The sequence below is a fragment of the Meles meles genome, chromosome 1 (assembly GCF_922984935.1).
Source record: "Meles meles chromosome 1, mMelMel3.1 paternal haplotype, whole genome shotgun sequence".
Taxonomy (NCBI): domain Eukaryota; kingdom Metazoa; phylum Chordata; class Mammalia; order Carnivora; family Mustelidae; genus Meles; species Meles meles.
The window spans coordinates 127,783,626-127,811,070 of NC_060066.1; the positions used below are offsets into that span (position 1 = coordinate 127,783,626).

General features: G+C 33.9%; 2 protein-coding genes across 5 annotated transcripts in view; both read right to left on the reverse strand.

Annotated features, from left to right (window-relative positions):
- LOC123941103 (pancreatic alpha-amylase) overlaps positions 1-2,162 on the reverse strand; it is a 40,921-nt gene extending 38,759 nt beyond the window's left edge. Inside the window, exon 1 of the mRNA XM_046004047.1 lies at positions 2,033-2,162. The gene's annotated coding sequence lies outside the window, so the exon portion shown is untranslated. The remainder of the gene's footprint in view (positions 1-2,032) is intronic.
- On the reverse strand, positions 1,903-27,442 carry RNPC3 (RNA binding region (RNP1, RRM) containing 3). Of its 4 annotated transcripts, none has more exons than XM_046004046.1 (15): positions 27,108-27,442; positions 25,581-25,628; positions 21,186-21,304; positions 20,515-20,598; positions 19,805-19,916; positions 18,688-18,756; positions 17,009-17,151; positions 13,346-13,471; positions 12,187-12,335; positions 9,266-9,427; positions 7,809-7,903; positions 7,659-7,717; positions 5,591-5,723; positions 4,630-4,701; positions 1,903-3,601 (listed from the first exon to the last, which is right to left on the reverse strand). In XM_046004046.1, exons 1-14 carry the CDS (start codon positions 27,300-27,302, stop codon positions 4,642-4,644), a joined length of 1,554 nt encoding a protein of 517 aa, XP_045860002.1. In that variant the 5' UTR covers positions 27,303-27,442; the 3' UTR covers positions 1,903-3,601; positions 4,630-4,641. The 4 variants fall into 4 exon arrangements, with proteins under 4 accessions (XP_045860002.1, XP_045860001.1, XP_045860000.1 ...); XM_046004045.1 differs by having other exon boundaries at positions 12,187-12,338; XM_046004044.1 differs by having other exon boundaries at positions 1,903-2,107; positions 12,187-12,371.
- Between the last annotated feature and the right edge of the window lie 3 nt (positions 27,443-27,445).

Sequence of the window (27,445 nt, forward strand, 5' to 3'; positions counted from 1 at the left end):
TCTAACAGAATCACATGTTCTAAGGAATAATTTTATTTAGATCTTGGCTCACTATTCTTGTCATAATAATTTTGAAATCCACTTAGATGATCATTTTAATACTCAAGGTTCTTCATTTCTTAATTCATCTCTTCCCATGACCCTGTTTTCACTCAATTACCATGTTTAGATCCTAGAACCTATAGTCACTAATACTGTATTCTCTATGCCTTTGTCAATTTGTTATTTTATTCTCTTATTTCAACCTCCCAAACTTCTACTTCCCACCTCTAGTAAATAACTCAACGTATCTTCAATCATACTATAATCTATAATTGATCATACCACTTTCCCATTGTTTCTCAATCTTCATTTTCTCACTTTGCTCTTTACCCAGATCTCTGTGTCTTTTCTTTATAATCATTCCCTTGAATATACCAACATCTCTTCCTTTCTCCCACTTTGTTGTATTCATCTAGGAAAATCCCAACTTTCATTAAATTCAACTCTCGTCTACTTAGTGATAGCACCAAGGCTAAACATAATTGAAAATACAGAATCATTTGACCAGTCTCACGTAAATTACAGACTTCAACTGACCTCTTTAGGTACTGTCTAGCCATCTTTCTAATAATCTATTCACTCTGCCACTTCCCTAAGTGTCTATTTTATAGCTTCTTTTCTTTCCTCACTCTAATACTCTTTCCCTCTGTGACCTTGCTTCCTATTCCACCGAAAAAATATAATACAATTTTTACATGCTCCTCCTATATATCTAGCAAACTACAAATATCTGGACCTTCATAATCTATCCTTTCTCCCACTGCTATTACGTTTACATGTCCATGTTTAAAACTAACTTCATTTGTATACTGTATTTATAGCTCCTCCTTCTCCCTCCTGCATCATATTTGTCTTTTCCTCTACTGGGTTAGTCCTACTGGATTAATCCACACAAACCTGCTATATCTTCAATCTTTATAAAACAAAACAAAATAAAAAACCTTGATACTACATCCCCCTGAATTAACAGCCCATTTCTCTATCCCTCTGCGAGCAAGACTCTCCAACACAGTTGTCTTCAAAATTCTCACTATATTAACTTCCTCTCAACCATTCTCTTTAATACCTCTTCTCATTTCTTCCATTCATCGAATCAGTTTGTCAAGAAGAAATCTGTTAAGAACAGATCTGATATATTTCACCACCCCTTCCTACCTGAAATACCTTCATTTGGCTTCTACCTCTTCTTCATATACCTGACATCTAAAACTGAGCATGTCCTAGGGTTCACTTCTCCATACTTCTAAATTCTATCTTTAAGATTCCCATTTTCCTTACTTTCACAACGCTTTGAGGACAAAGCTGTGATTCACAACAGCATTCCAACAAAGACCAAGTCTTTGGGCATTGATTCTGGTAAAGTTATTATTATATACTCACAGGACAGTATTAATAAGAATTAAATATATCAGTTCCCTTCTTAACACATAGATGAAGGTCATTTCACTAAGATTACAGATTTTGTATGGGAAACATTTACAACCTTAGGTGATAATCTGATTGATTTGGGGCACCAATATAAAAGACTAAATTAGGGCAAGATACAAATTCCCTCAAGTGGGGGAAATCTCCCACTTAAAAACAACAACAAAAACAAAAAATCAACAATAAAAAAAACAACAAAATCCATAGCCAGACAAATATAACCACTCCTAAAATAATTACAAGAAGTAAGAAATAATATTACTATAAAAAAAATGTTTAAGTGCATTGGTATGCAGGTAAGAGTGAAAAAAGGGCAGTATCTGTAATCATAAAAGAAAATTTCTGTTTAGTATTGTAAAATTACCTTCAAAATTTTATGCAATTATCAAACTACACTTTCCAAATGTGGTAAACATAAAAAAAAAAAGAACAATATTTTATTGGAAAGAAAATAATTTATTATATATGAGGAAGAGGACTAAAATACATGTAATATATCTCCAATAAACTGATTTAAATGCATATAGATTTAATTTTTAAATATACTTCAAAAGCTGTTACGCACAGTTCCATAATCCAGGTATCACTTTCTTATCCTTAAAGTTGGAAAGCAGTCGGAAGACATGGAATCAAAAGGAACCTAAAACACCATAAGAGTTCATTAAAAATAATTATGATTATGAAGCAGTTTATTAGTTTTAAAATAACTAAAAGCTAACATGTTTATATTTAGAAAATTAGTGAATCATGTCAGTACTAAAAATTTTTAATTGTCTAAATAAACAGCTTATACAGAAACTGATTAACATTAAAAAATAAAACATTTTAACTGTCTACAAAAAATAGCAATTTCAATATCTATAAATTTTTATACTGTTGAGTGATAACAATTATTAACAGAAATTTTATTGTTTTCCTAGTACTAGCAATAGCGGGATTTGCAAGAAATGCAGAGGCTCCAATTCTTGATTTTCCTACATAGAGATGGTTGGATGGCTAGGCTGTAGTAAGCATCTAACCATTTTAATCTAACAAACTAGTATCCAAACTGGTCAGCCCTTGGAACTACTAAAGACACCTTTTCAAATTAGATTCTTGGTCCCATTCCTAGAAATTCTCCTTTATTAGTTTCAGGAGAGTCCAGGAATCTCTGAATGTAAAAATCCTTCCTCAATAGTTCTCAACCTGGGTCACACATTAGGAGGTTTGAAATATTCCAATATCTATGTTGTATGCCAGACCAATTAAATCAAAATGGGGAGAAACCCATGGAAATTTTAGCCTTATCTTCCCTTCATCAGATTTTTTTAAGTTTCCCAGGTGATTCCAAAAGGTGGCCAAGTTTAAGAACCACTGTTTCGGGTAATTATGGTCATCAGTCAGTCTGGAAACCACTGTTACTACATATACCTGCCAGATTTTTTCTTTTTTTCACTTAATGTGCTACCCTGAGTCAATATTATATCTTCTTCCCTCTGTTCCTCTTTTCTCATTCCTTTTGTTTTGTTTAGAAAAAGAGGGGGGAAAAAAAAACAAAAACTTCTACTTGCTATCTGTCTCAAAGGAAATATCAATGATAAAACCTCAGATGTGAGGTCTGCTACTCTTACTTGGAATTTACAAAGAAATTCACTTATTTTAATTTCCAATATATATACTTTTTTAGAAGAAAAAATCCTTTCCCCAAACCAATTTTACAATACATTATATAGAACACCTAAACCAGATATATCATAAAACAGAAAGCATATGTTATTGATACAGGTTTAGGAAATACATAAATATAAGACACAAGACTAAATTCTATGTTGAAGCAGATGCATACATTCTCCAAGTAAATAAGTTGACCTGATTCACTAACTTTCCTGGAAAAATCGTATAACCTCAAGAACAGCATAGAAAATTCAGCAACAGATCTAAAAAACATGTAAGCGATTTGTCCAGTCAACATTGCTAATTTCAGAAATATCTCATTGGATAAATTATAAAAAATTATTGCTTAATCTGAATCAATGTGTAGGCGAAGGACAAAACATTTCTAGGAAAAACAGAAAACACTGCCCCAAAAAGGATACAACAAGAAAGGATACACTTTGTATGACAGTAATACAGCAGTATTTACGCAGGAATGCTTCTAAAGAAGAACAGCAGAAGGCAGTTTAATTTTTTTTTCTCTGTTTTCACACACTAGATTTATAAATAAATGATTTTTTTAAACACACACTGAAAACTGTTAATTTTTTAATCGTTCCACTAAGGTATTTGTAAGAATTCTGACTACACCAGTATAGATACCTCACAAAATTCAAATATTTAAGGCATTTCACAAAAGAAATAAACATTAAGCAAAATTTTTCCTTAGTTATGTGATTTTCTTTATCTTAACACCATTGAAGTTGACTGAGTTACTTCATGTTCTTCCAAATATAAAGGCAAAAAGATTTAAAATAAAACAAAAAATGTTTCCACTCAAGTGTCTTAAATCAAATATAACACAAACGTTGAAGTTTAAAATGGTTAATTCTATCTTTTTAACCATTAAATTACTTAAGAATGCATTAAAAATTACTTGTTTGAAAGGCAAAAGATTTCATTCCACAAAAAAAAAATGTAAATATTTCTGTGACATGTGTAATTAGTAATGCAAATTTTTAGGCCCTGTTAAGAGTGACCAACTTGGCTTGGCTTGGTGGACACTCTCCCAGCATCAGCACAGGAAAACTGGCATGACTGACTACACAAGGTTCCTACTCCAGACCTACTGAATCAGGTACTCTGGGTGAGGGTGAAAAGAAGCCTAGCTGTTTTATCAGCCCTTAAGGTCACTGTAATATATGTTAAAGTTTAAGAACCACTGCTTTCCTGTAGGTTGAAAAAGTTCTAAGACAAAGACATATTCCCCTCATAAATCCATTTTCCAAACTTAATTTTATGTACAGATGGGCCTTTGTCTGTAGTTATAATTTTGAAATTTATTGGGAATTAGCTGCATAGTGACACAAAGAGAGTGATAGAGACTTGGATGCATAGATGGATCAAATGATTAATTATCCTTTAAAAACCTTAGGAGATACCTGAATTATCACTCTAGCAGGCTTTTATACTTCCTTTATTTTGTCTCAAGAAAGTCTTGTTCTTTCATTATGTTATATCTACACTTACCTTCATTAATTTTTAACACTTCCTTTTTCCTTCTTTAGAATCTTGTTTTGGTCTAGCAGATCGAGCAAACTGCTAATATTCAAAAATTAAGGTTCTTTCACGAACAGGACAGTAATTTTCTCTAAATAATTATTAAGAACTACCTAATGTGCGATAGGAGTAGTTTTTAAAATCTGTCTCTTACACTTGTCTTCCTACTCTCAGCCATTTGTCAAAAAAAATTTTTCTTGAGTGATTCCTACCTGCTGCCCACGATTTGCTAAAAAGCAAAAAATGTACCTTTCCTTCGTAATTTTTTACAGCTGGACCTTGACTCCATCTACCCCACTGATTTCTATTTTGCAAATTGTATTAACTAATAAAAGCAGAATGTTTAACCAATGATATATTTTGGTCATTAAAATTTTCAAACAGAAATATGAATTATACTATAATAAAACATAAAACAAAAACTACAATGAATCATATCTTTTTTAATGACTCCAAGTGTATTTGTAGATACTGTAGTGTTTCAGGCTTAGCCTAAAAATGTGCTTCTGAGGTATATAAATGAAATGTTTAGACATGGCTAAATTTTAATACCTTCATGCTACTGAGATTCCTTTATTTACACCATGTGACCCAGTTAAGTATGTTTATAACTAATCTCAAGCCAGAATACGAGCTGTTCAGTTTTCTAAAGATTAACTTAAAAATTAGTTCCAAGGAGCGCCTGGGTGGCTAAGTTAAGTGTCTGCCTTAGGCTCAGGTCATGATCCCAGAGTCCTAGAATCAAGCCCCGCATTGGGCTACCTGCTCAGCAGAGAGCCTGCTTCTCCCTCTCCCTCTGCTGCCACCCTAGTTCTGTTTGTGCCTTCTCTCTATCCCAAATAAATAAGTAACATCTTAAAAAAAAAGTTAGTGTCACATACCCTTCTACTAAAAAACACACTGTCTTTGGAACGGATTATTTAAAGGATACAACCACCATAGGTTTTCCAAAAAGAACATATCCATTAGCTTCCTTTAAGGCTTTGGCTGCTGCTTTTTCATTTGGAAGTCCAATGAAAGCTTGTCCTTTCATGCGACCTTCTTTCATCAAACGAATATCAAACCTAGAAGTGAAGAAGAAAAAGAGATTTTGATTTGAAGAGTATCCAACAATTCTGATCACAGGAAAATGTGTTGAACATTTAAAATGTTTGCTATTTCGGAGTAAAAATGACCATATTGTCTGATTAGAACATTACTCAGACTTTCTAGAGTTATGTTTTGTATACTGTTCTAAAATTGATTCTAAGTAAATCTGATAATGAGCTTATGCCTATCCTTCAAAACTATGAGTTTTATAAACTCATATAAGTATATGATATATACTTATTTATAAATTATATAAATATAAGTATATTTATATAATTTAAAAATTATAATACTAAAAACCATAAAGGCAAACTTAAATTTTTACTTCATATTTCAATGTTTAAAATATTTCATACAGCCAACTCAGTATTATCCACTCAAGAGACAAAAAAAAACTACATAATGAGAATAGAAAGGCTGAGAGGAACCAAAGAAAAGTAACACAGAACTTCAGTGTAGGAAATGACCTTATTTATCATCTAGTCAAAATCATCATTGTACAGAAGTCTACAGAGAGTGACTTCTTCAGTCATAAAGATAGCTAAGAGCAAAAACACAAACTAGATTTTTTATTCCAAATGTAATGTTCTATTATTCCATAACATACTCATTTTTCAACACTTTTGCGAAAATGATATTCAAAAATCAGAAAAAACAGACCATAATTTACAACTAAAGTACTTCCTACAATCACAAGTCTATACAGAGCATTAAAAAATGCAGCAATTTTTTAAATTCACACTAGTCCCAAGAAAAACAATTTATTTATGATTTTGATGTACATACAGCTTTCTCCACATATAGAATTATTTTCCCCCCTCAAATTCTAATTGCAGCAATAGTAAAAATAGAAGAAACGGATGTATACAAATATTTATGTAAATGAAACATTTCATACATATTTTTTTTCTGTTTATTATAATCATGATTCAAAGGTAGCAACAAGAAAAAGGACCAGTATTTTGCATGAGTAGCAAAAGAAACTTTTGGTATACTGCTAAGAAAAGAGATCTGCTACTACTGAGTAGAAACAGGCCAGGTAAGACTTAAAAATACTAAAATAAAACTTAGTTTCAGTTAGTCCTCCATTTTACCTCCAACTCAAAGTCTATCTCTTTACCTTTTCTACTTTTCCCTACTTCTAACTTACATGGCTGAAGGTCTTATACACTTCGCAGCTAACTAATTATGGCAATTTAAAGAATGAAATTCTAACTCTAAACATTAGCTTTTATATCGTTTACAAATCATATCCCTCTCTTTTGCTCTCACAAAACTGGGAGCCTTGGTTAATACAAACTAACTAAAAGAAGGGAAGTTACTGCCAAGGTTAAGAATATGAAAAATTTTGCCAGACTAACATATATATTCTTGAATAGGTCATTAACGCAGTAATTTTCAAAGTATAGTCTTTGGACCAGCAGCTTTGGCATCATCCATGAGCTGCTTAGAAATACAAATTCATAGGCCCTACATCCACCTACATGGATCCAAGAAATGGTTTTACTAAGCTCTTCAGGTGATTCTTATGCAGGTTAAAGTCTGAGAACCACTGCTTCAGAACTGGGCATTAAGGCTGGAATTTATGCTCTTTGTATAAATAAAGTTTTATTGGAACTCAGACATAAGTATTAGTCTATTATTTATGCCTGCCTTCATGTTACAAAGATAGAACTGAGTAGCTCCGACAGACACTGTATGGCCTATAATAAAAAAAAATATAAAATGTTTACTATCTGTCCATTTATGAAGAATTCTGCTGACTAATGCTTTAGATATCTAAAAGTTATGCAACAGATAAGAGCAATTTTTTCCTGTAATTTTAATCTCTAAAGGGAAAGTGCTGGGATTAAATAAAGGGCTAATTTGTAACAAATAAAAACAAAACATAATTTGAGAGTATGACTCACATTATCCGTTGCGTTTCTGATGAAAAGTCAACATATCTCCCAAAAATAAATTTAAGGTCCTAGAATTTTAATAAGAAAAAGACAAGTAAGAAGGTTCAGGGGGAAAAAAAAAAGTAAAATAATACAGTCAATTGACAAATTTCAATTTACCTTTTCTTGAACATGTTTAGCTAAATTCTTTACATAAATTCTACAGTTTGGTTCACCTGGTTCGTAACTTCTGAAAACTGAGAGTGATTCCATTTCTTATTTAAAAGCAAAACAAAAGGAGGAGACACATTAGGATATTTTCACTAATTTTCTCAAAGAAAAACTGTAAGAACATTCAAATACAAGTGTTAAATGGAACAAGCATTATGAAAATTTCAAAACCATAACCATTAATAGCAACGTTATTAATAAATATACTCATTAAAAATCTGTATTGATAATATGAAAATAAACTTAAAAATTTGAGGTCACCTAGAATAATTAAAATTTGTTCAATAAAATATCTACTATTGACACTCCTTTAGGATAAAATAACTTTATTAAAAAAATAAAGCAAATAAATGTTATCAATCATTTGTGTCACTGTCTTGCTTTAAGTCTATTTCCCAAACCGCCAGGTACCAACACAGTCAAATGTAAGAAACCTAATTTCATACAAACTGTGGCTTCTGAATCCCTATACCACTACTTGTAGTATCAATAATCAGTTCCTGACAACAGATGTTCTATGTAAAAATGCTAGTTGGAAGTTTATTTCCCATTATCATGGGAAATATTATAAAATGTTACGAGTCAATCTAAAACCCCTAATTTCCTAAAATGTACTAAAATAGAAAAAATTCTTTTAGAAGTAAAAAAAAACTATCATGTTGAGATATAAATTACCTCATGACATTTAATTACCAAATAATTGAAACTTTTTTTTTTAAACAGCTGCTTTGCATGTATCTCAGACATTTAATTACCAAATAATTGAAACTTTTTTTTTAAACAACTGCTTTGCATGTATCTCAAACACAGACATTTAATTACCAAATAACTGAAACTTTTTTTTTTAAACAACTGCTTTGCATGTATCTCAAACATAGAATTGTAATGATATATCCACTGTATTTGGAATACAAAATTCCAGACCATAGGCCCCTTGATTTTTTAAAATATTATATACAAAAAGTTTTAGGAATGAAAACAAAAATATTTTTTCCAATCATAGATAGACTGAAAATGAAAACACTTTAACGAAGACACATTTTCCTCCCTATAAAATTTGGGTATTAAAACCAAAAGCAGGGTGCCTGGGTGGCTCAGCCATTAAGCAGCTGCCTTCGGCTCAGGTCATGATCCTAGGGTCTTGGGATCAAGCCTCACATCTGCTCTGTGGGGAGGCTGCTTCTCCCCCAACCTTTCCCCCCGGCTTGTGTTCCCTCTCTCGCTATCAAATAAATAAAATCTTCACCAAAAAAAAAAAAAAAAAAAAAAAAAGGCAGTGATTAAAAACATTAATTGGAAAGAGGTTTTGAAATGTATACCTTAATACGGTAAAGAACATGAAGAGATTTGTTGTTTCTGATGCATCAGAGAAATGGAATAAGCACCGGTTTATTTCATGAAATTACCTTCTCTAGAAATTCTGCCTTTTTCCAAATCCCTTCTAGAAATACATTCTGATGGCATTTCATCACAGTCCTCTTTAATCTCTTCTGTGATGTTCAAATTAGGTTTAGGGAAAATTTTTCCAAATCCTACATTGGGTGCATCACCTTCGGCAGCAGGTAAATCTAAAAGTTAACATTAACATCAGCCATTAAAAATTCCCTCCCTTCAAAACAGGTTTTGTTTTCCATTTTTAGTCTTTAAAATATCTTTTGGTACTAAAATTCTTCAGTGTTTTTCTCAATGCTTTAGAACCGAGTAGACAAACTTTTTCTGTAAAGGTTTAAATAGCAAATATTTTAAGCTTTTGCAGGCCATATGATTTCTGTTATGGCTATTAAACTCTGCCACTGTAATATGAAGACAGCCAGACAATAGCTAAACAGTCAAATGGTTGCTTTGTGGTGCTATTCATAGGGCCTGCAAGGTGGAAAGAAAATGAATTCATTTTCAATGTATTTAGTCTGGGGTACAAGAGGGACACCTCAGAAACATAAAATGTATTGGGCAAGATAGGCAGAATGTGCGTGTGTGGGGGGGGTCAATAACAAGTATTATGTTTAACCTGTCCACTTTGAATTATTAATAATTATATGAAAGAAATTTGTAGCAAAGGCATTCATTCTGTAATGGAATGTGGTCACTCAACATTATTTATACAATGGATTTGAAGACTTCATAGTGCTACACCAGAATATAATTAAACAGCCTTCAATCTTCAGTCTTATCAAAGATGATTAAAAGATTAAGATCAGCACAAATCCTGAAATCGTAAGACAAACGGAAATTTGAGGATACCAAAGAACCTTCATCAATCCTTTTCCCTCCCTCCCACCAAAAAGAAACCAATTTTACTCCTGGGTCCTATAAGAAATAGAGAAAAACAAGTATTCACACTTTAAAAATTACTCAACTAGGAAAATTCAAAAACACTGCAAATTTTTAATTTTAGCAATATAATGGATTTCATTTATAAAATATGAATTTTAGCTTCAGCAAAAATTAAACTGGCACAGTAAGGGTAAGGTTAAATATTCACTAGAAAAATTCTAGTCATACTACCAAAAAACAAAAAACTAAAAAGCTATGAAAATGATGCAAAGAACATGCTAAAGTTAGGATTATAAAGTCCCTTCATCATGCTGAAAAACTGTTGTACAAATAGATCTCCTGTGGCCTGGGAGTACCAATAAGAGAAAAACTTAAGACTACTTCTACTGTTATTTCAATATTACTACCAGACAGGGATGTCATGGTGGGCTGTCACTGTCTCATAGTGGTCTACACCCTTGAGTAAATTAAGTTTAAAAAAGTAAAAATTAGTGTGTAGGTGACTAACATGAAATAAGAAGCCAAAATATACAAAAAGAAAAATATAAATATTGAAACAAACAAAAAAGGAGCTATCCGTGCCCTACCAATATTCATTTATTCAACAAACAATAATAGCTAATATTTAGACATATGCACCATGCCAAGCATTTTACTTGGATCATCTTGCTTGTTTCTCACAGCCAGTGTTTATCAGCTGCTCTTCTGTGATAGGCACTGTGCTCTGGAGCAGGGGTTCTGCACATGCTACCCCTCTGGTAGAGATTATGATCCAATGGCTAACCCAAGCCCACCCCTAATGACGGCAGGCCAAGACAAGAGTACAGATGGAGGCCTCATACCATACGTTGAAATATTGTAAAGTTACAAATCAAGTTTAACTGTTAAGTAAAATATATTCTATTCTCCTTAATAATAATAGGGAAGCTATCTGAAAAGGCAATACCTTCTCATTAGCCTTGAAAAAGAGGAATTAAAATCAGTTTTTCCACTCACTACATTTCCAACACTTACTGGAATTCTAACTGCATAGTCACACAAATGCTCAAAGATATATATGCAAAAATATATGTTCCAGTAGTTTCTCAGATAGTAAAAAAACAGACAATCTTAACTTCTACCAACAGAGCATGATTACAGATTGATTTAACTGTACTATGTAGTATTATGCAACCATAAAAAAAGGTACGTATTTTTATGCTGATACATTAAGCTACTCCCTCTGGACTTTAAACTCCTAAAAATCAGAGACCACATTTAACTTGTTCTTTAGTGCCTAGCATAGAGTCTGCTATACTGTATGCTTTCAATAAGTCAATATTAAGTCAATAACACTACATAAAACATTATGCCCACTTAAAACAAGAGGAGAAAATGTGTTTACACATGTATAGAATAAGGTCCAGAAGAACAGCTATATTCTAAATTATTAACAATGGTGGTGAGACAGAGGACAGTAGGGTTTGAGGTGGTAAAACTTTTTAAATTTTTTACTTTATATGCTTTTTGTTACCTTTTCTGTAAGTTTTTATTATTTATGAAATTAACAAAGGAATTCACTATAGTATCAAATTAATGCCTAAAATTAACAGAACAAATATCTGTAATTTTAATAAGTTGTCTTTAAAGCTAAGAACAGTACCTTAGTAATTAATCTCCAATGTCTTTTGGATTAAAAAAAATTTACATGAAATCTACAATACACACAAAAGTCACCGTTTCCTCATCTGTAATACAAAGGTACTAATAAAATCACAGAACATCACATCTAACAATGAAAAAATAAATCACTAGCAGAACTGCTTCATTGTATTTTTAGTGTAAACATCAGCAAAAACCAGACTCAATTTTCACCCTAAAATTCATTACTAGCAAAAGGCAACAGTGATGGTTTCACCATTAAGCATTAATTTTAGTTATATAAAAAGTTCAATATGGATAATATCCCACATTAAGGAAGATTAACTGCAAATTTTAAAAATTTAATTCTAACACAAAAAGCAGAATGAGAAGAATTTTTACACAGCATAATAGAGAACTAGAATATGCTTACCATAATTTTGTTCTTCACAATTTTGTTCTTTTTCTAGATCTTTCTTAAATGCAGATGGCATGTCAGTAGATATATGAAATTCAATTTTCTTACTACCTACAGGTTGCGGTTGGTCAAATACATCCGAAGGTAACAGAACTGGATGTAAACTGCTGTTTATAAATAGTAACAGCATTACTTTCCAACTGCAAATAAAATCCTAAGTAAAACATTATTCCTATTCACCTTAAATTAACAATGACAAAGCACTCATTATACTACAGGCATTGCACAAAATAACTTATATTTAATACTTCAATAAACCCTAATAAATTTTCTAATACAGATACTATTAAATTACTAGCTAAACAAGGAGACTGAGATTAAGGAGTATCACTCACTAAATGACAGAAACAATACTTGAGGGCTATTGATTCCAAACTTAAGGAAATTTACCAATATACAAAGACATTCTTCTATGTTTAATACAAGTATTTTTATGTACTATTTTCTACATTACTATATAATATAGCTATGCTGTCCAAAAGAATTGACACTAGCCACATTTGTCCTAAAGAGCACTTGAAAATACTGCTGTCTAAATTAAAATATATAAAACACACACCGCTATGACAACTTTGTACAAAAAAAGCGACACATCAATAATTCTTTGTATTAATTATATGCTGGAATAATATTTTGGATATAATGGGTTAAATAAAATATATTATCAAAATTAATTTCATCAGCTTTTTAATCCTTTACTGTGGCTACTGAAAAACTGAATTTGATTCATGTTATTTAATTGTTCAGGGCTGCAACAGATATTAAAAGCATGGGACTGTGGTATCAAGACATACATAGGTAAGAGACACATACTTAATGTGAAATTTAAAAAAACACAGATTAAGGATTTATTCCTTCAAAATGGAAAAAAAGATTTCTAACAAACTCCTTTCTCAATTTATGAAATTAATTACAAGTTCAAGGGAGATTTACACTGTAGAATAGCTAAAGGAAACTGCAAATAACATTAATTTATATGATTAATATATTATAATATATAGAGTTCCATGGCAAACAGGTAGGTAAAATGTCTATCTTAATTGTTTATAAATGACATGAGTTAAACAAGTAGACAAAGTACATAGAAAACTCTTATTTCATAAAACAAAATTACCTGTGTGGAGCAGATGAAGGTGTTTTCAACATATCCTTTATTTTTCGTTTTTTTCTCACATGGTGCTGCTTCACTGTTTTTGGCCTTTTGGGCTGAAGATTTGCTAGTTCCATTAGTTTAGTCATTCTACATTATGAAAAGGGGAAGTAAAAACAAGAAATTCTTCATGTAGAAGCATATAATACAGACTATAATATAAATTATATGTTATATTATAAATTATGATTTACATCGTGGAAGTATAGTTTCTAAACCATCAATTAAAATAATTTACAATAAGATCAAGTTCTGAATTTCCTAGGCCAACTTTCATCTTTAAAGGAACTGGGAATTTATTTAATTTCAATTTATTTATTTATTTATTTATTTATTTAAAGATTTATTTGATACAGAGAGTGTGTGTGTGTGTGTGTGTGTGTGTGTGTGCGTACATGCATAAGCAGAGGGAGGGGCAACAGGAGAGGGAGAGAGAGAATCTTAAGCAGCCTCCCTGCTGATTGTGGAGCCCGATTCAGGGCTATCTCACATGCATGACAGGAGCATCATGCATGACAGGAGCATAAATCAAGAGTCAGATGCTACTGAGCCACCCAGGTGCCCCTCAGTTTATCTTTTAAAGATATGTTTTATTATGAAAATTATTAGTTGTCTAAATAAAATAGTTGTATTTGATGCCAGAAAGTTGAACAGGATACAGTAATACAACCTATGTAACTTTACTGCTTTTCTTGACTGATAGTCAAGACCTTACAAATACAGTGTAATTAATTTGATTCTTATTCTAATTAGAGTCTAAACTGAAGTTATTTTTATTTTAAAGCATTTTCACAACTGTTGCACACGAATCGTTACAGAGACAGGATAACTTAGAACAAAGCTTCAATACTATACTTTGAAGCAGCTTTTTATAAGTTAACTATCAAGGTGTGATAATTGATACACTGTACCCAGTTTATCTTCATTACGAGTGTAAAATTTCAAATAGGTCCTGTCTAGGTATTTTTGTTATCTTCCATAGAATCAAACAGTGTTCCTACAGAGCACAAGCTCAAAACCACTAGTCACAACTCTTTCTACAGTTACATTTGTGAAATTTAAAGGCAAAATAAAAAGGGAGAATGTGGTTAAAATAAGCTTTAAACCAAGTGAGGAAAAATGTAAACATACGAATGTGGTTAAAACGAGCTTTAAGTCAAGTTACGAAAAATGTAAATACATGCTATACATTTGTAAAGCTTCTTAACAACCAATGTTTGCCAAAAATTTCATGAACAAATCCAGTTATACAAAACATGTTTCTATTCATAAATTGCTCACCCAAAATATACTAAGCCTCTCAAGAGTGCCAGGCATAAATTAGGTAACCAATAAATATTTGCTGAATAAATAGTATGGTTTTTTTTTTGTTTTATGTTTCCATAAGATAGTAGAAAAGCATGAAACCAGAGATTGTTTCTTGGAAAAACTTTATTCTCATTACTCAAGATGAATTACTTGCTGAATTCTTCACTATTATCCCTAAATGGAAACCTAAATAAACAAAACAACAAAAAAAAGGTTTCGGCCAGTCTGCATAAAGCATTCCTGAAACTGCTATCACTATTTTTATAAAGAAAGTAAAATTTACAGAAGTTATGTAATGAACCCAAGGCAACACTTTATACTGTTCTTTATTTATCAACGAGTTAAAGTTATAGTCTATCAAGAACTGCCAGACTTCCTAAATGTCTCTCTTCAAGACACTCTATTCACCCCATTTTTGTAATTTTGGCTCCATCTACATTTTTATTTTAACTCTGGCTCTAGAAAGAATGCATACTGAGCAACTACTTAAGTTAACATTGACTCAATAATAGTTATATTGTTGCTGATTATTTGTAAATATTGCTTGGATTCTCTGCTTGGGTTTTGATTCATGTCAACCACTCCTGTATCTGACTTTTCTACATAGTTACCTAAGATTCTTAACATTTGGGTTGCCCAGCTGGCTCAACTGGTGGAGGATGTGACTCCTGACCTTGGGGTTGTGAATTTGAGCCCCACACTGGATCTAACGGTTACTTAAAAATTAGGAAAAAACCTTAAAAAAAAAAAGATTCTTATCATATGCCGATAGTGGTCTTCCAGGCTAGGGGTTGGCAAATTATAGCCCTAGGACCAAAGTCAGCCAGTTGCCTCTTTCTGTAAACAGAAAGTTTTGCTGGAACACAGTCATATCCACTCATGTAGGCATTGTCTGTGACTGCTTTCCTACTACAACAGAACTCTAGCCCTATACAGAAAATATTTACATATTCCTGTTCTAGGTATGCTGTGGATAATACACCTAAAGAATATTAACAACTTACTATTTCTCACCAGAATCTTTAAATAAAATACATGTAGGGTGTCAAGAACAACCAACCAAAAAAAAAAAAAAAAATTCGTCTGCATTAGTTACTATGAACTATTTTGTATAAAATCCCACAGAAATGCTCTGGAAATTTATTCTGAGGTGAAAAAATTCAGGGGAATAGCTGAAAAAAATATGAATACAATCTATTCTTATTCCTGTTATTTGAGGTAAGTTTTATAAAGTCTTCACAAAGAATTAGTGAATAATGAATCAATGCCCCTACTAGAAAGTCGGGATAGGGTTCCTATAAAGCCTATACTCTAGCATTTCACCAACTGATCAACATACACCTTGTTTCCTGTTTGTTTTTGTTTAAGGACATCTTATTTTATATACTGCTGATTCAGTAACAGTGAATTCACAGTCAAAGAACTACAACTCAAGCCTAAACAAGACTTATCTAACATGTTTTCTCCATTAGGCACATCACAGCTTTCTTGATTTTGGAAACATCAGACGGTACCTCAAAGCTACACTTGGGGGCCCCTTTAAACAGCAAAATCACCACGGTACCTGGATGGCTCAGTGGGTTAAGCCTCTGTCTTCGGCTCAGGTCATGATATCAGGGTCCTGGGATTGACTGAGCCCTGCACCAGGCTCTCTGCTCAGCGGGGAGCCTGCTTCCCCCTCCCCCTCTGCCTGCCTCTCTGCCTACTTGTGATCTCTGTCAAATAAATAAATAAAATCTAAACAAACAAACAAACCAGCAAAATCACCAACAAAAAGCATAAAAAATGTAAAAGGCTTGGTATTAAATAGACCACAAAAAGGATACTTGCTTACGGTATTGGAGCTGACATAAGACTGCATGTCACTCTGTTCTACCTCATCTAGGAATGTGCACATCAAGCAACTCAAATTTTTCACCATTCTGTGCATACCCACATTGGCAAAAGACCATAAAAACACTTTAAGTATTGATTTGGGTGTTACAAATAAATTTTAGTATGTGGACAATTCTCAAATACGTAATCCACAAATAATGAGGATCAAATGCACTTTATAATACCATAATAATCAATCTAAAAAATTACTTATGATCCAAGAATTTTTCCTTAGGTCTGGATATACAGTCTCAGATCTTAATCTATACCTATTACAATATGCTTGAGGGGTTGGGGGGCGTTGGGAGAAATTTTAATGACTCCAAATTATGGAAGAATTATAAGTTCTTATAATTCATCTAAGGTAAAATTTAAGAAGAGCAAAAGAATCTCTCTCATATTCTGTTCCTGAAATCGAAACAAATATTATTTGATATTGCAAACCTCTGTCGGTCTTCATCATCACTACTCTCGTATTCTGATTCTATACTTGATAATTCCTCATCCTCATCTGGCAAAGGAGGTTCCTCTGGTGGCTGAGGAGATGCAGGTGGAAGAGGTGCATGTAATGGCATATAATCTTCATACTAATTAAGAGAAAAACAGTAATCATATGGTAATCTATGATATTTATAGAACAGAAAAACCATCTCCATTCAGATACTCTATTCTCATCTCTCTCCCTCATGACACATTCAACACATACTGAGAGAACACCTGCTACAGAAGACTGCTATTTGATTACAAAACTTGTTTCCTCTTCCTTGGCACCTAGCTGGAGTAAATTTCCAAACCTCCTTTATAGCTGGATTTAACCATGTAAATGAGTTTTAACCAACAGAATGCTAGCATAAAAAAAAAAAAAAAAAAAAAATCCATCCATGATCCTCTCTTCCTTCTTGATCTGCAGGATGTATGGTAAAGCCTTCATTATTCTGGGATATGCACATAGTGAAAACAAGTTAGGTCTTTTGAATGACTAAGTAGAATGGAAAGTCATCTGCCCTACTTTTGGAACGGAGTTAACATGCACAAGAAATAACTTATGCTGGGTTAAGTGACTAAGATTCGAGTTTTATGTTAATAGCAGCCTAAACTTAACAGATATTCCTGTAATGTGCCAGATATTGAAGTGTTGGGACTGCAAAGAAAAATAGTGATGCTAGTAGTATATACATCAGAAAAAGCAGTCAATATGCAATACATAACAGAAAAGCAAATTTTCTGTTTAAATGTTAGGACTCAAAATAATTTCTGCTATTATCTAGACAATTACCAAGTACTCTAACAAAATAGTAACTAGAATAGTTGAGTAGCAGCAGTAGTAGTAGTAGCAGATAGACTACTATCTAAACTACAGATATATTGAATAGAAGTTATTAGCAACCTTTCTTCTCTTAATGATGCTCTCTATATGCAATAAAACCGGAACAATGGAAATTTTACATAATTAAGTTTGTTAAATGCAATTATTTTATAAAATGGAAGAGCACTGTGGGTCAAAGGACTAAACACTGGTAGAAATGAGAGCCTCTATTACCAAAAGCATCTTTTTCACATTCTAGCATTCTCCACTTAACTATTGTTAGTATGTTAACTTTATACTTGTCCCTTACTTTCAATGCACATTAGAGGTTAGTGGCTCAGTATTTGGGAAGGTTAGCCTCAACAATCCCACCTCAGGAAGAAAAGTTGTGAATCTTCAAAAAAAAAAAAAAAATTTTTTTTTTTTTTTTCAAAGACTTGTTATTGAGACATCTGGGTGGCTCAGTTGGTTAAGCGTCTGCTTTTGACTCAGCATATGATCCCAGGGTCCTGGGATCAAGTCTTGCATCAGGCTCCTTGCTCAGCAGGAAGCCTGCTCTGTCCCTCCACGCCCCGTACTTGTGCTCTCCCTATCTAGCGCTCTTTCTCTCTGACAAATAAACAAAATCTTAAAAAAAAAAAAATTATTTATTTATGGGTGGGGGGCAGAGGGAGAGGGAGTCTTAAACAAGACTCTGCACTGAGCACAGAGTCCAATGAAGGACTCGATCCCATGACGCTGAGATCATGATCCCAGCTCAACCAACTGCACCACTCAGGTGCCCCATAAATCTTTACAATTTTAAGATATTTCTTACCATGGGAGGGCGTGCAGTAATTGGTCCAAAAGGTGTGGGTAAATTCATTTTATTCATAAGATGAAGCACCTGAAAGCAACAAAACATTGAAAATCACATAGTAAAATGGTAATTCAACTCACATATTTTAAAATTCTGCTATAACTATACTCCTGATTTGGTGCAAAAGCTGGCTACTTCTTGCTTTATCCCAGAACGGGGCTGTTACCTGTCACTGATATATCTCAGAAGATTACCCTTTCTAAAATGCTTGTCAATTGTATAAATAGTTATTCTCATTATTAAAAATACCATGTTCTTGCAATGTAAATGCTACCAAAATGTTATGTCTTTCATCCAATTACTATGAAATTAAATAAGAAGTATATTAAAGAAAAGAAATATCATCTATAGTTTGTACTTTAAAGTATTTTAGTACTGTCAATACTTTCAAGCACTTGCTGAGGGGTCCACTATGTTTTTTCCTTTAAGAAAGAATCTTCACATTAAGTATGATTAAGCAACAAAAATTACCAGAAGTTACACTTCCCAAATTATCTTATATTTATTAGTATTAATACTAAACATGTTAACAAGTTTAAGCCATCGTTTATAAAAACCTTTACTCGAATGTAGTAATATTTCATTACCTTTTGCAATGGACTTAACTTCCAACCAGATACATATACTAAACCCTAACCAACCAGGAGGCAGGATCTTTGGGAAGTAATTAGGTCACAAGGGTAGACACCCATGAATGAGATTAGTCTTCCTTATAAAAGAGACTCCAAAGAGCTCTCTCCTTTTTTCAGCTAGGTAAAGATACAAAGAGAAAACAGCCATTTGCAACCCTGGAGAGGGCCCTTACCAGAACTCAACCTTGCTGTCACCCTAATCTCACAGTTTCAATCTCCAGCACAGTGAGAAATAATTTTCTGTTGCTTATAAGCCACCTGGCCTATGGTACTTAGTTATGCCAGCCCAAACTGAGAAGATACCTTTAAATAATTGTAAGACCGTTACCTGTTAGAATTAGTCTGATTAATGCTATTATGAAAAGTAAAGAAATTAGCATGAAAAATAACTTATCAAGTTATTCAAGCATTTATTTTGGGAAAGTAAGTTTCATTCTACTTACCTGTACATAGAACTTAGGCACACTTGCCAAAGCATTTACTATGTTTGCTAGGATTGTGCTTGAAGGTGGTGGGTACATATACTTGAGGCATGAATTCAGAGGGAAAGTCAGCCTAAAAAAGTATTTAAAATGCTTATCATGTTTTAGTAAGTTTCATATCAATAACATTTGTACATAACCTGATGAAGTACATAATTGTTCAAATAATTCAGCACTTTTAGATCTCCCTTGTTCCTTATAATCCCAAATAAGTACATTTAAGAAAAAAATTGCTTTGAAGTCCCTGAGTAGCTCGGTTGGTTGAGTGTCTGCCCCTACCCCCACCATTGGGCCACTGGGCTCCCTGCTTAGCAGGGATTCTGCTTCTCCCTCTCCCTGTCCCCTATATCCCCCCATGCTTGTGAGGACACACACTCTCAAATATGTAAAATCTTTAAAAAAGAAAAAAAAACTTGCTTTCTGATTGCACTAAGGAAAAATAAGGTATTTCTTACCAGAGCTTATTTTAAGCTCTTAACATTTTAATGGACCCAAATTCAGTGACAGACTCTAATAGCTCAACATCTTTAACCAACATATTGACTGACATAATAAAATATCCTTTAAAATGTCTTATTGCAATACACACACACACACACACACACACACACACACAAACACACTCAGAACAACAAATCAAAAAGCAACAAACACAAACAAAAAACACTAACCCATGGTTTGGTGCAATTCCATTTTCTATGGTTAAACAACCAAGTTCTTTCTTTTCTTTATCATCTTCCACAGGGTCATCACATCTATAAAATACAGAATACAAGTTGATCTTATCTTTAGAAATAGAGTAAAAAAATTGAGGGTTTGTTAAAACTCAGACTGCTAGGCCTTATATTCCCTTTTCCATCCCCAAATTTCAGTTTCAATAGGACTAGATAAAGCCTAAGAATCTGTATTCCAATCAAGATTCTACATGATGCCATTGGCCCAGGGACACTCTGAGAATCACCAGTGTAAGGCAAATTTGTAAAGTTTTTGTTACTGCTGGGAACCAAATACCAGTCTTTGATTTCAAAGGGCATGCCTATCCATGACACCCTGCTATCTGTAATACAACAAGGATTTTATACTAGTTATATTCCTCCACTTAAAGCTGAATACTTTTCACCCCACCCTCTTCCCACTTCACACTGATTACATCTTAATATTAAATCAATACTCAGATTCCTAATGCATAATTAGGAACAAAAATAAATAGTATACTAGATTCAATAGAGACATATATCATTTATTATGTCAAATTATTTACCCGCTACTCTGAAAACAACCCAACAGCAATAAAATTGATTAAAAAAACACTTTAAAATGTTAGGAAAACCTAACTACATACCTTTTCTTTTTTTCAGTGTCTGAAGGGGGACATGGAGAATGAACTCGATCTTGCTCCTTTGCAAATTCAACAACTAAAGTATGACCTAAAAGTTTCAGCTGATGTAGTCTTGTCAATGCCTTCAGTTGGACAAATAAGAGTAAAATATTTGATAACTGCATCAAAAGTTGTTTGTTAGAGAACATTTCCAAATAATTTTACATGATCTTTGTGAATGCTGTTAATATTTCCCTAATTTTTACCCATTTCCAATCTCAGGGTGCTTAGTCTTTGTCATTTACTAAAGGACTGCTTCCTACCATTTAGTAAAAGCAACATCTGGTTAAATCCAAATCTCCCTATAACTAGGCAGCTGAAAATGGTTAGAAAAACAAACAAAATCAGTCTGGACTCACTTTAAACTCATGACCACAACCGCAAATTTGGAGATGAAACCCAAATGATGTCACACTTACCACATTTTTAGTTAATTTCTTTCTACTAATCTCTAAGATATTATTTTGTATTTTCTCCTTGTTCCTCAACCTCACAACATTCCTTTCCCATTCTTCTAGCCTAAGACTTTGCTTCCTACTTTGGGAAAACTGAAACAACCAGATGAGAACTTCAGATTCCCACCCTAATGCCTATGTACCAGCTAATGAAACCACATATTCAACCTTCTGTTATAAAGTATTAATTATCCACATTTTTATTTAAATCCAGTTACTTGACTTGTATACTCAATACCACTCTCTCATCTACCGATCATCTCTCTTCTCTGTTTGGGAATGTTCTTAACTACATTACTCATTTTCTGACCTGTACTGATTCATCCGTATTAGCACACAAATATGCTTCTACTTCTCCCAACCTACTTTGTTCTTATTCATCTATTGATCCCATTTTGCTCCCTTTCCCCTCTTTAATTACAGTTGCAGTAAAACTCCTTAAGAATTATTTATCTAGGGGGTGCCTGGGTGGCTCAGTGGGTTAAAGCCTCTGCCTTCGGCTCAGGTCGTGATCCCAGGGTCCTGGGATCGAGCCCCGCATCGGGCTCTCTGCTCCGCGGGGAGCCTGCTTCCTCCTCTCTCTCTGCCTGCCTCTCTGCCTAGTTGTGATTTCTCTCTGTCAAATAAATAAAATATTAAAAAAATAAAAATAAAAAAAAAAGAATTATTTATCTAAACCAGGGTGCCTGGGTGGCTAAGTCTGTCAAGCAGCTGTCTTTGACTCAGGTCATGTTTCCAGGGTCCTGGGCTCAAGCCCCACATTGGTCTCCCTGCTAGATGCGTAGCCTGCTTCTGCCTCTCCACTGTTTGCCCTCTCTCACACACACTCTCTCGATCTCAAATAAATAAAATCTTAAAAAAATTTTTTTTTTCTAAGCCCTCTACCTAAAATTCCTCTCCTCCCATCCAGTCTCCAGTTCAAAGACAACAAATTCTGTACTGCCAAGCCAATGGTCTATTTTCAGTCTTCATTTTTATTGCATTTAACACAGTTGATCACTCCCTCCTTGATGCATGTTCATTTGATGTTAAAACATCACACTTTCCCGCAGTTTTCTTCCTAGCTGACTGGTTTCTACTCCTTCATCTCTTGGCTTTTGCCTTTTCAAACTCTAAATGTTGGCATACTCCAGGGTTCTATTACTGGTCCTCTTTCTAGCTACTATCTTAGTGATCTAATCACCATCCTAAATTTAAATCGCAACGCTGTGCTAATTCCCCACTTAACCTCAGCCCAAACCTGCTCCAAAGTTCAAGAAAGCATATCCAAACTACCAGACAGCTCTCCTAAGTGTCTAACAAACATTTCAAAATTGACATTTCAGAAATTGGATCACTGATATTCTATCCTCATCCCCCCAAATGTTTATGTGGAGGCTTTCACATTCAGTTGATGATAATCCCATTATTCCACTTATTCATATCAAAAATATTGGAAACATACGTAAGATTTCTTTTCCACACTGCCTATCCAAGCCATCAAAAATTGTTTGCTTCTACTTTCAAAATATATCCAGAATCTAACCACTTCTTACTAACTGGGTCCAAACACCTATCGTCTCTGACCTAAATTACCACCATAACCTCTTTAGAGATTTCCCTGTTTCTACTCTTCCTGCCTCCCATCTCTTCTCAACACATCCTTTTAAAGATATAAATAAGATTATGTTACTGCTTTATTCAAAATATTCTAGTACCTTCCCATTTTACTCAAATTTAAAATGTAAAATCCAGGATCTTTAGAGTACCTACATGATATGGCATCTATTACTTCTCTGACCTCAAATTCTAATTACATCCTCCTCATTCTGTCTGCTTCAGTCATTCTAGCTTACTTGAACATAAAGGCATTCTCCAATACTAGTGCCCTTATTCCAGCCATTAATCAGACAAGAATGTACTTTCTCCACGTATTTCCTTAGCTAATTTCACCTCCTTCAAATTTTTACTTAAATATGACCCTAATCACCTTAACTGCAACTTAACCATCCCCATCTCGCACTCTTGATTGTACTGCTTTTTCTGTTTTATTCCATAGCATTTATCATTTTCTAAAATATTAAACAATTAAGTTTATTATTTATAATCTGCCTCCCCTGTTGAGAGTATGAGCCCCAATGAGGACATAAATTTTTATTTCCTTTTTGGTAAATATTTTATTCACCGATTTATCCCAAGACCTAAATCACCATCTACCACATTGTAAGCATTTAATATTTAATAAATAGACCTATAAGCCTTAGTTAGGACTACGATTTTATTTTACCATCTTTATTTGCATCCTTATTTGATTGTTTCATTTTAAAATGTTTCAATAATTTTCAAGTCCCTAAATCAATTCTAGACTTCTTCACAACCAGTGAACCTTTGATTGTCTGAAATACAGGGCATCTGATCTGAACTGCTTCAACTTTCTGTTGGCAAAATGCATACCAAACCTATTCTCTTCAAGGATATACAGTTTTTCACTTTTAATATTAACTAATTTACCCATCTTGCCCAGCTACTTACTTTATTCTTAAAAATTTCTCTACCCTTGTTTTTTAAAAATCTATCAGTCACGTGCACCGTAACCTAAAAGCCATACTAATGCTATTATCTTCTCATTCCTTCTCTACTACAAACATTTCCCAAAACATTGATTGACTGGCACCACATCCTCTTCTCTAAGTTAATGTCGACCATAAAACAACGTGGGTTTCGTTACCATATTTTATTTATAATATCTTACGCCATATTTACAAGAATTTCTTCTGGAAAAAAAAAAATCCTATAATGTTAAAAAATACATACAACGTGAAAGTCTTCTATAATCCCACCTTGACAGAAAGACATTTACTAACAATTTGGTGTACAGTTTTGCCACATTTTTTTCCTATGCATAAACACAGGTATTATTGGATTTCCAAAAATCCCTTACATCTCATACATAATGTCTGCCAACTTTATTCATGTACTCTATCAAGGGTACATTTCTTACTAATATATATTGGTTTGACCGCCATTCTTTGACAGTAGTACAGGCTACCGATATACTATAATATAAGCTGTCCCTTCCCTTTATTGATGAGAATTTGGGTGATTTCTATTGTTTCACAATAAAAAACCCTTTACTGATTAATTCATTCATTCCTCATTTTGTGTCATTACAGTATCTCGTCTTCTTAAAACTCTCTTCTCTTTGCAACCATGAAAATTTCTTTTCTAGTTCGACTTTCTTTTTAACTTCTCCCGACCATTCTCCTTTCCTGGCTTGTCTTCCTTTGGGCAACCATATTCATTCGCCTGATTCAAGAAACTCCATTTTTGACCCTGTCTTTAGAGTCATATTTTTAACTGTATTAAAAATATTTCCGGGGCGCCTGAGTGGCTCAGTTGGTTAGGCATGTGACTTCAGCTGAGGTCATAATCTCAGGATACTAGAACTGAGTCTCATAAAGGGTTCCCATGCAGCAGGGAGTCTGCTTCTCCGTCCTGATGCTCTGTCTCTCTCTCAAATAAATAAAAAATCTTAAAAAAAAAAAATTTCCAGGGGCACCTGGGTGGCTCAGTGGGTTAAATCCCCTATCTTCGGCTCAGGTCATGATCCCAGAGTCCTGGGATCGAGCCACCCCCCCTCCCCCACAACTCTCTGCCTGCCTCTCTGCCTACCTGTGATCTCTGTCTGTCAAATAAATAAATACAATCTTTAAAAAAAAAAAAATTTCCACAGAAACAGCTCAACTCTTCAAAGTTAATATGTAACATTTGAATTCATCATCTACCTTTCTCAAAATCCTTTGAGTCCTGCCCTTAATGTCAGGTAATGTAATAACCCAATACCTCAGTCCAAAATCTTTTGAACAAAAATTAATTAACAGGAAATTGCTGATAACTTTAATAGTTAAAAAAAAAAAAGTCATACCTTTATAGCTGCTTTTTCATTAGGGAAAGTAGCAAAAGCTGTATGTTTCTGAAAAAGAATTAAGGTACAAATTACTTCTGATGAAATATCAGGTTTTCTTAAGTCTGACTTTACCAGCTGACAGTTATTTCACAAATAAATAAAGTCATGGAAAAGGATGGAAAATCAAGACCATAATAACTTTATTAATTTCAGTACTGTGGTTCTAAATCTTTTTTGGATCAGAGTTCCTTGAGATGATAGCTATGCAGCCTTTTATATAAAGGTGTATACACACACACAGGATGCTTTATATACACTTTCAAATAGTTCAAGAGACCAGAAGTTTAAAAACCCTACTCTACCAAAGGACAACCCTTAAACAAAATATGATAAATTCATAATACATATTTTTCCTCTATACAGCCAAATACAAAGTTTGAAAATGTTTACCACGGAAAACCATTCCTCAAGTGCATGGTGCCTTTGTCTTTTACCCCTGCAATAAGGGTTCAGTGGGGGAAGTCTATTTTAAAATATAAACTGTAAACAGTTTAAAGACCATCAGGGGAAAAAAAAAAGGTAACTCAAAAGTAAATAAAAAATTACAACGGGTAATGTTATCATTCTTAACAGCGCTTATTAAAACATTTACAAGTTGCTTGAGTATTTATATCATACATTCTAATTTTGTCTAATCTGATCCAAGATGACTTAAGTAAGAGTACTTAAACTGAACACATAGACTATTTGTACTTTCTGGTGTACCTGACACATTGATCAAAATTGGTCAGTCTTCTCAATACTTCTCAACCCTGTTTGCATATTAGAATCACGTGAGGAGACTAAAACCACTGACATTTGGCGGAATCACAGACCATCTTGCAGAAACTTCACATCACCATCACTATTTTAACGGAGAGAAATCGATCTAAAACATCTTCAGGTATAAAACCAAATGAAATAACAGTAAATTACTGTGCAGAAACTTTTTTCCTGTGTAGAAACCTTTAACAGTCTTAAAATATTATTCCAACGGATTCCGTCAGAAAAATTTTATAATTTTTTCCTAAAAATTCTCGTAGAAATTCTGTAACTGCTTTACTTAAGTTACTGCTGTACTTTCTCCTCTGTTTTAATGAATGTCTTAACAGTGGCTTATAAATGATCCAATATTTTTAAAAAGTCCTTTGTACCTCATATCTGAGAGTACTCTGCGTCTAAAAGAAATGCTCTCAAATTCAAAGGAGTTTTGAGATTCCCAAGATGGGTCAGAAAAGGGGACAGAAGCTATTTTCCATTCTTCTCCCTTGACTTTTTCACTGCTTTCTTCTACAGCGCAGTGACTAACGCAGGCTCAAGACATTTAAAACTTCACTTGGTACGCAAGGTATTTTCACGTAAAAGAGAGAAGGCAGGGAAGACCCCACTACACAAGCTCATTTTCCCACAATATTCAGTCTACTTTCTTCTGTCAAAGCTTCCCCGCACCCCCTCAGTCACTAGCCCAGGGCCTTCCCCGGCAGCTTGGGACGGGTGCGCCCTTACCAGTCGTCCCTTATCTGACAGGACGCGCACCGACTGCGCCCCGAAATACTTCAGCAAGTCTTCTTTCTCTTCGGCGGTCAGTTCGGCTGGCAGGTGCCTCACTAAAAGGGTTCGGTCGCCCCGCGGTGGGGAGAGTGAGGCAGAGCTCTGGCATCCCCTTGACATCGGCGGCAGGGACTGCTCGGGGGCCGCCATTTCCAGAAACCGCAACACAGAAGGCGAGGAACGAGCACGCAGTGAAAATGCGCTAATCCACAGAAGCTCAAGATAAGAGTATTTTTCCGCCTCGCGCTAAGGATTCTGGAAACAAGGAAGTACCGCGAGAGACAGCCCCTTTC

Bases quoted from the DNA above. Each gene is read 5' to 3' on its own strand.
- RNPC3 (XM_046004044.1), bottom strand. From the start codon at position 27,302: ATGGCGGCCCCCGAGCAGTCCCTGCCGCCGATGTCAAGGGGATGCCAG. The intron at 25,629-27,107 runs GTAAGGGCGCAC...ATTCTTTTTCAG, and splicing joins TGTCAGATAAGGGACGACTG to AAACATACAGCTTTTGCTAC. The intron at 13,472-17,008 runs GTTTGCAATATC...TTCATAATGTAG, and splicing joins GATGATGAAGACCGACAGAG to AATGACTAAACTAATGGAAC.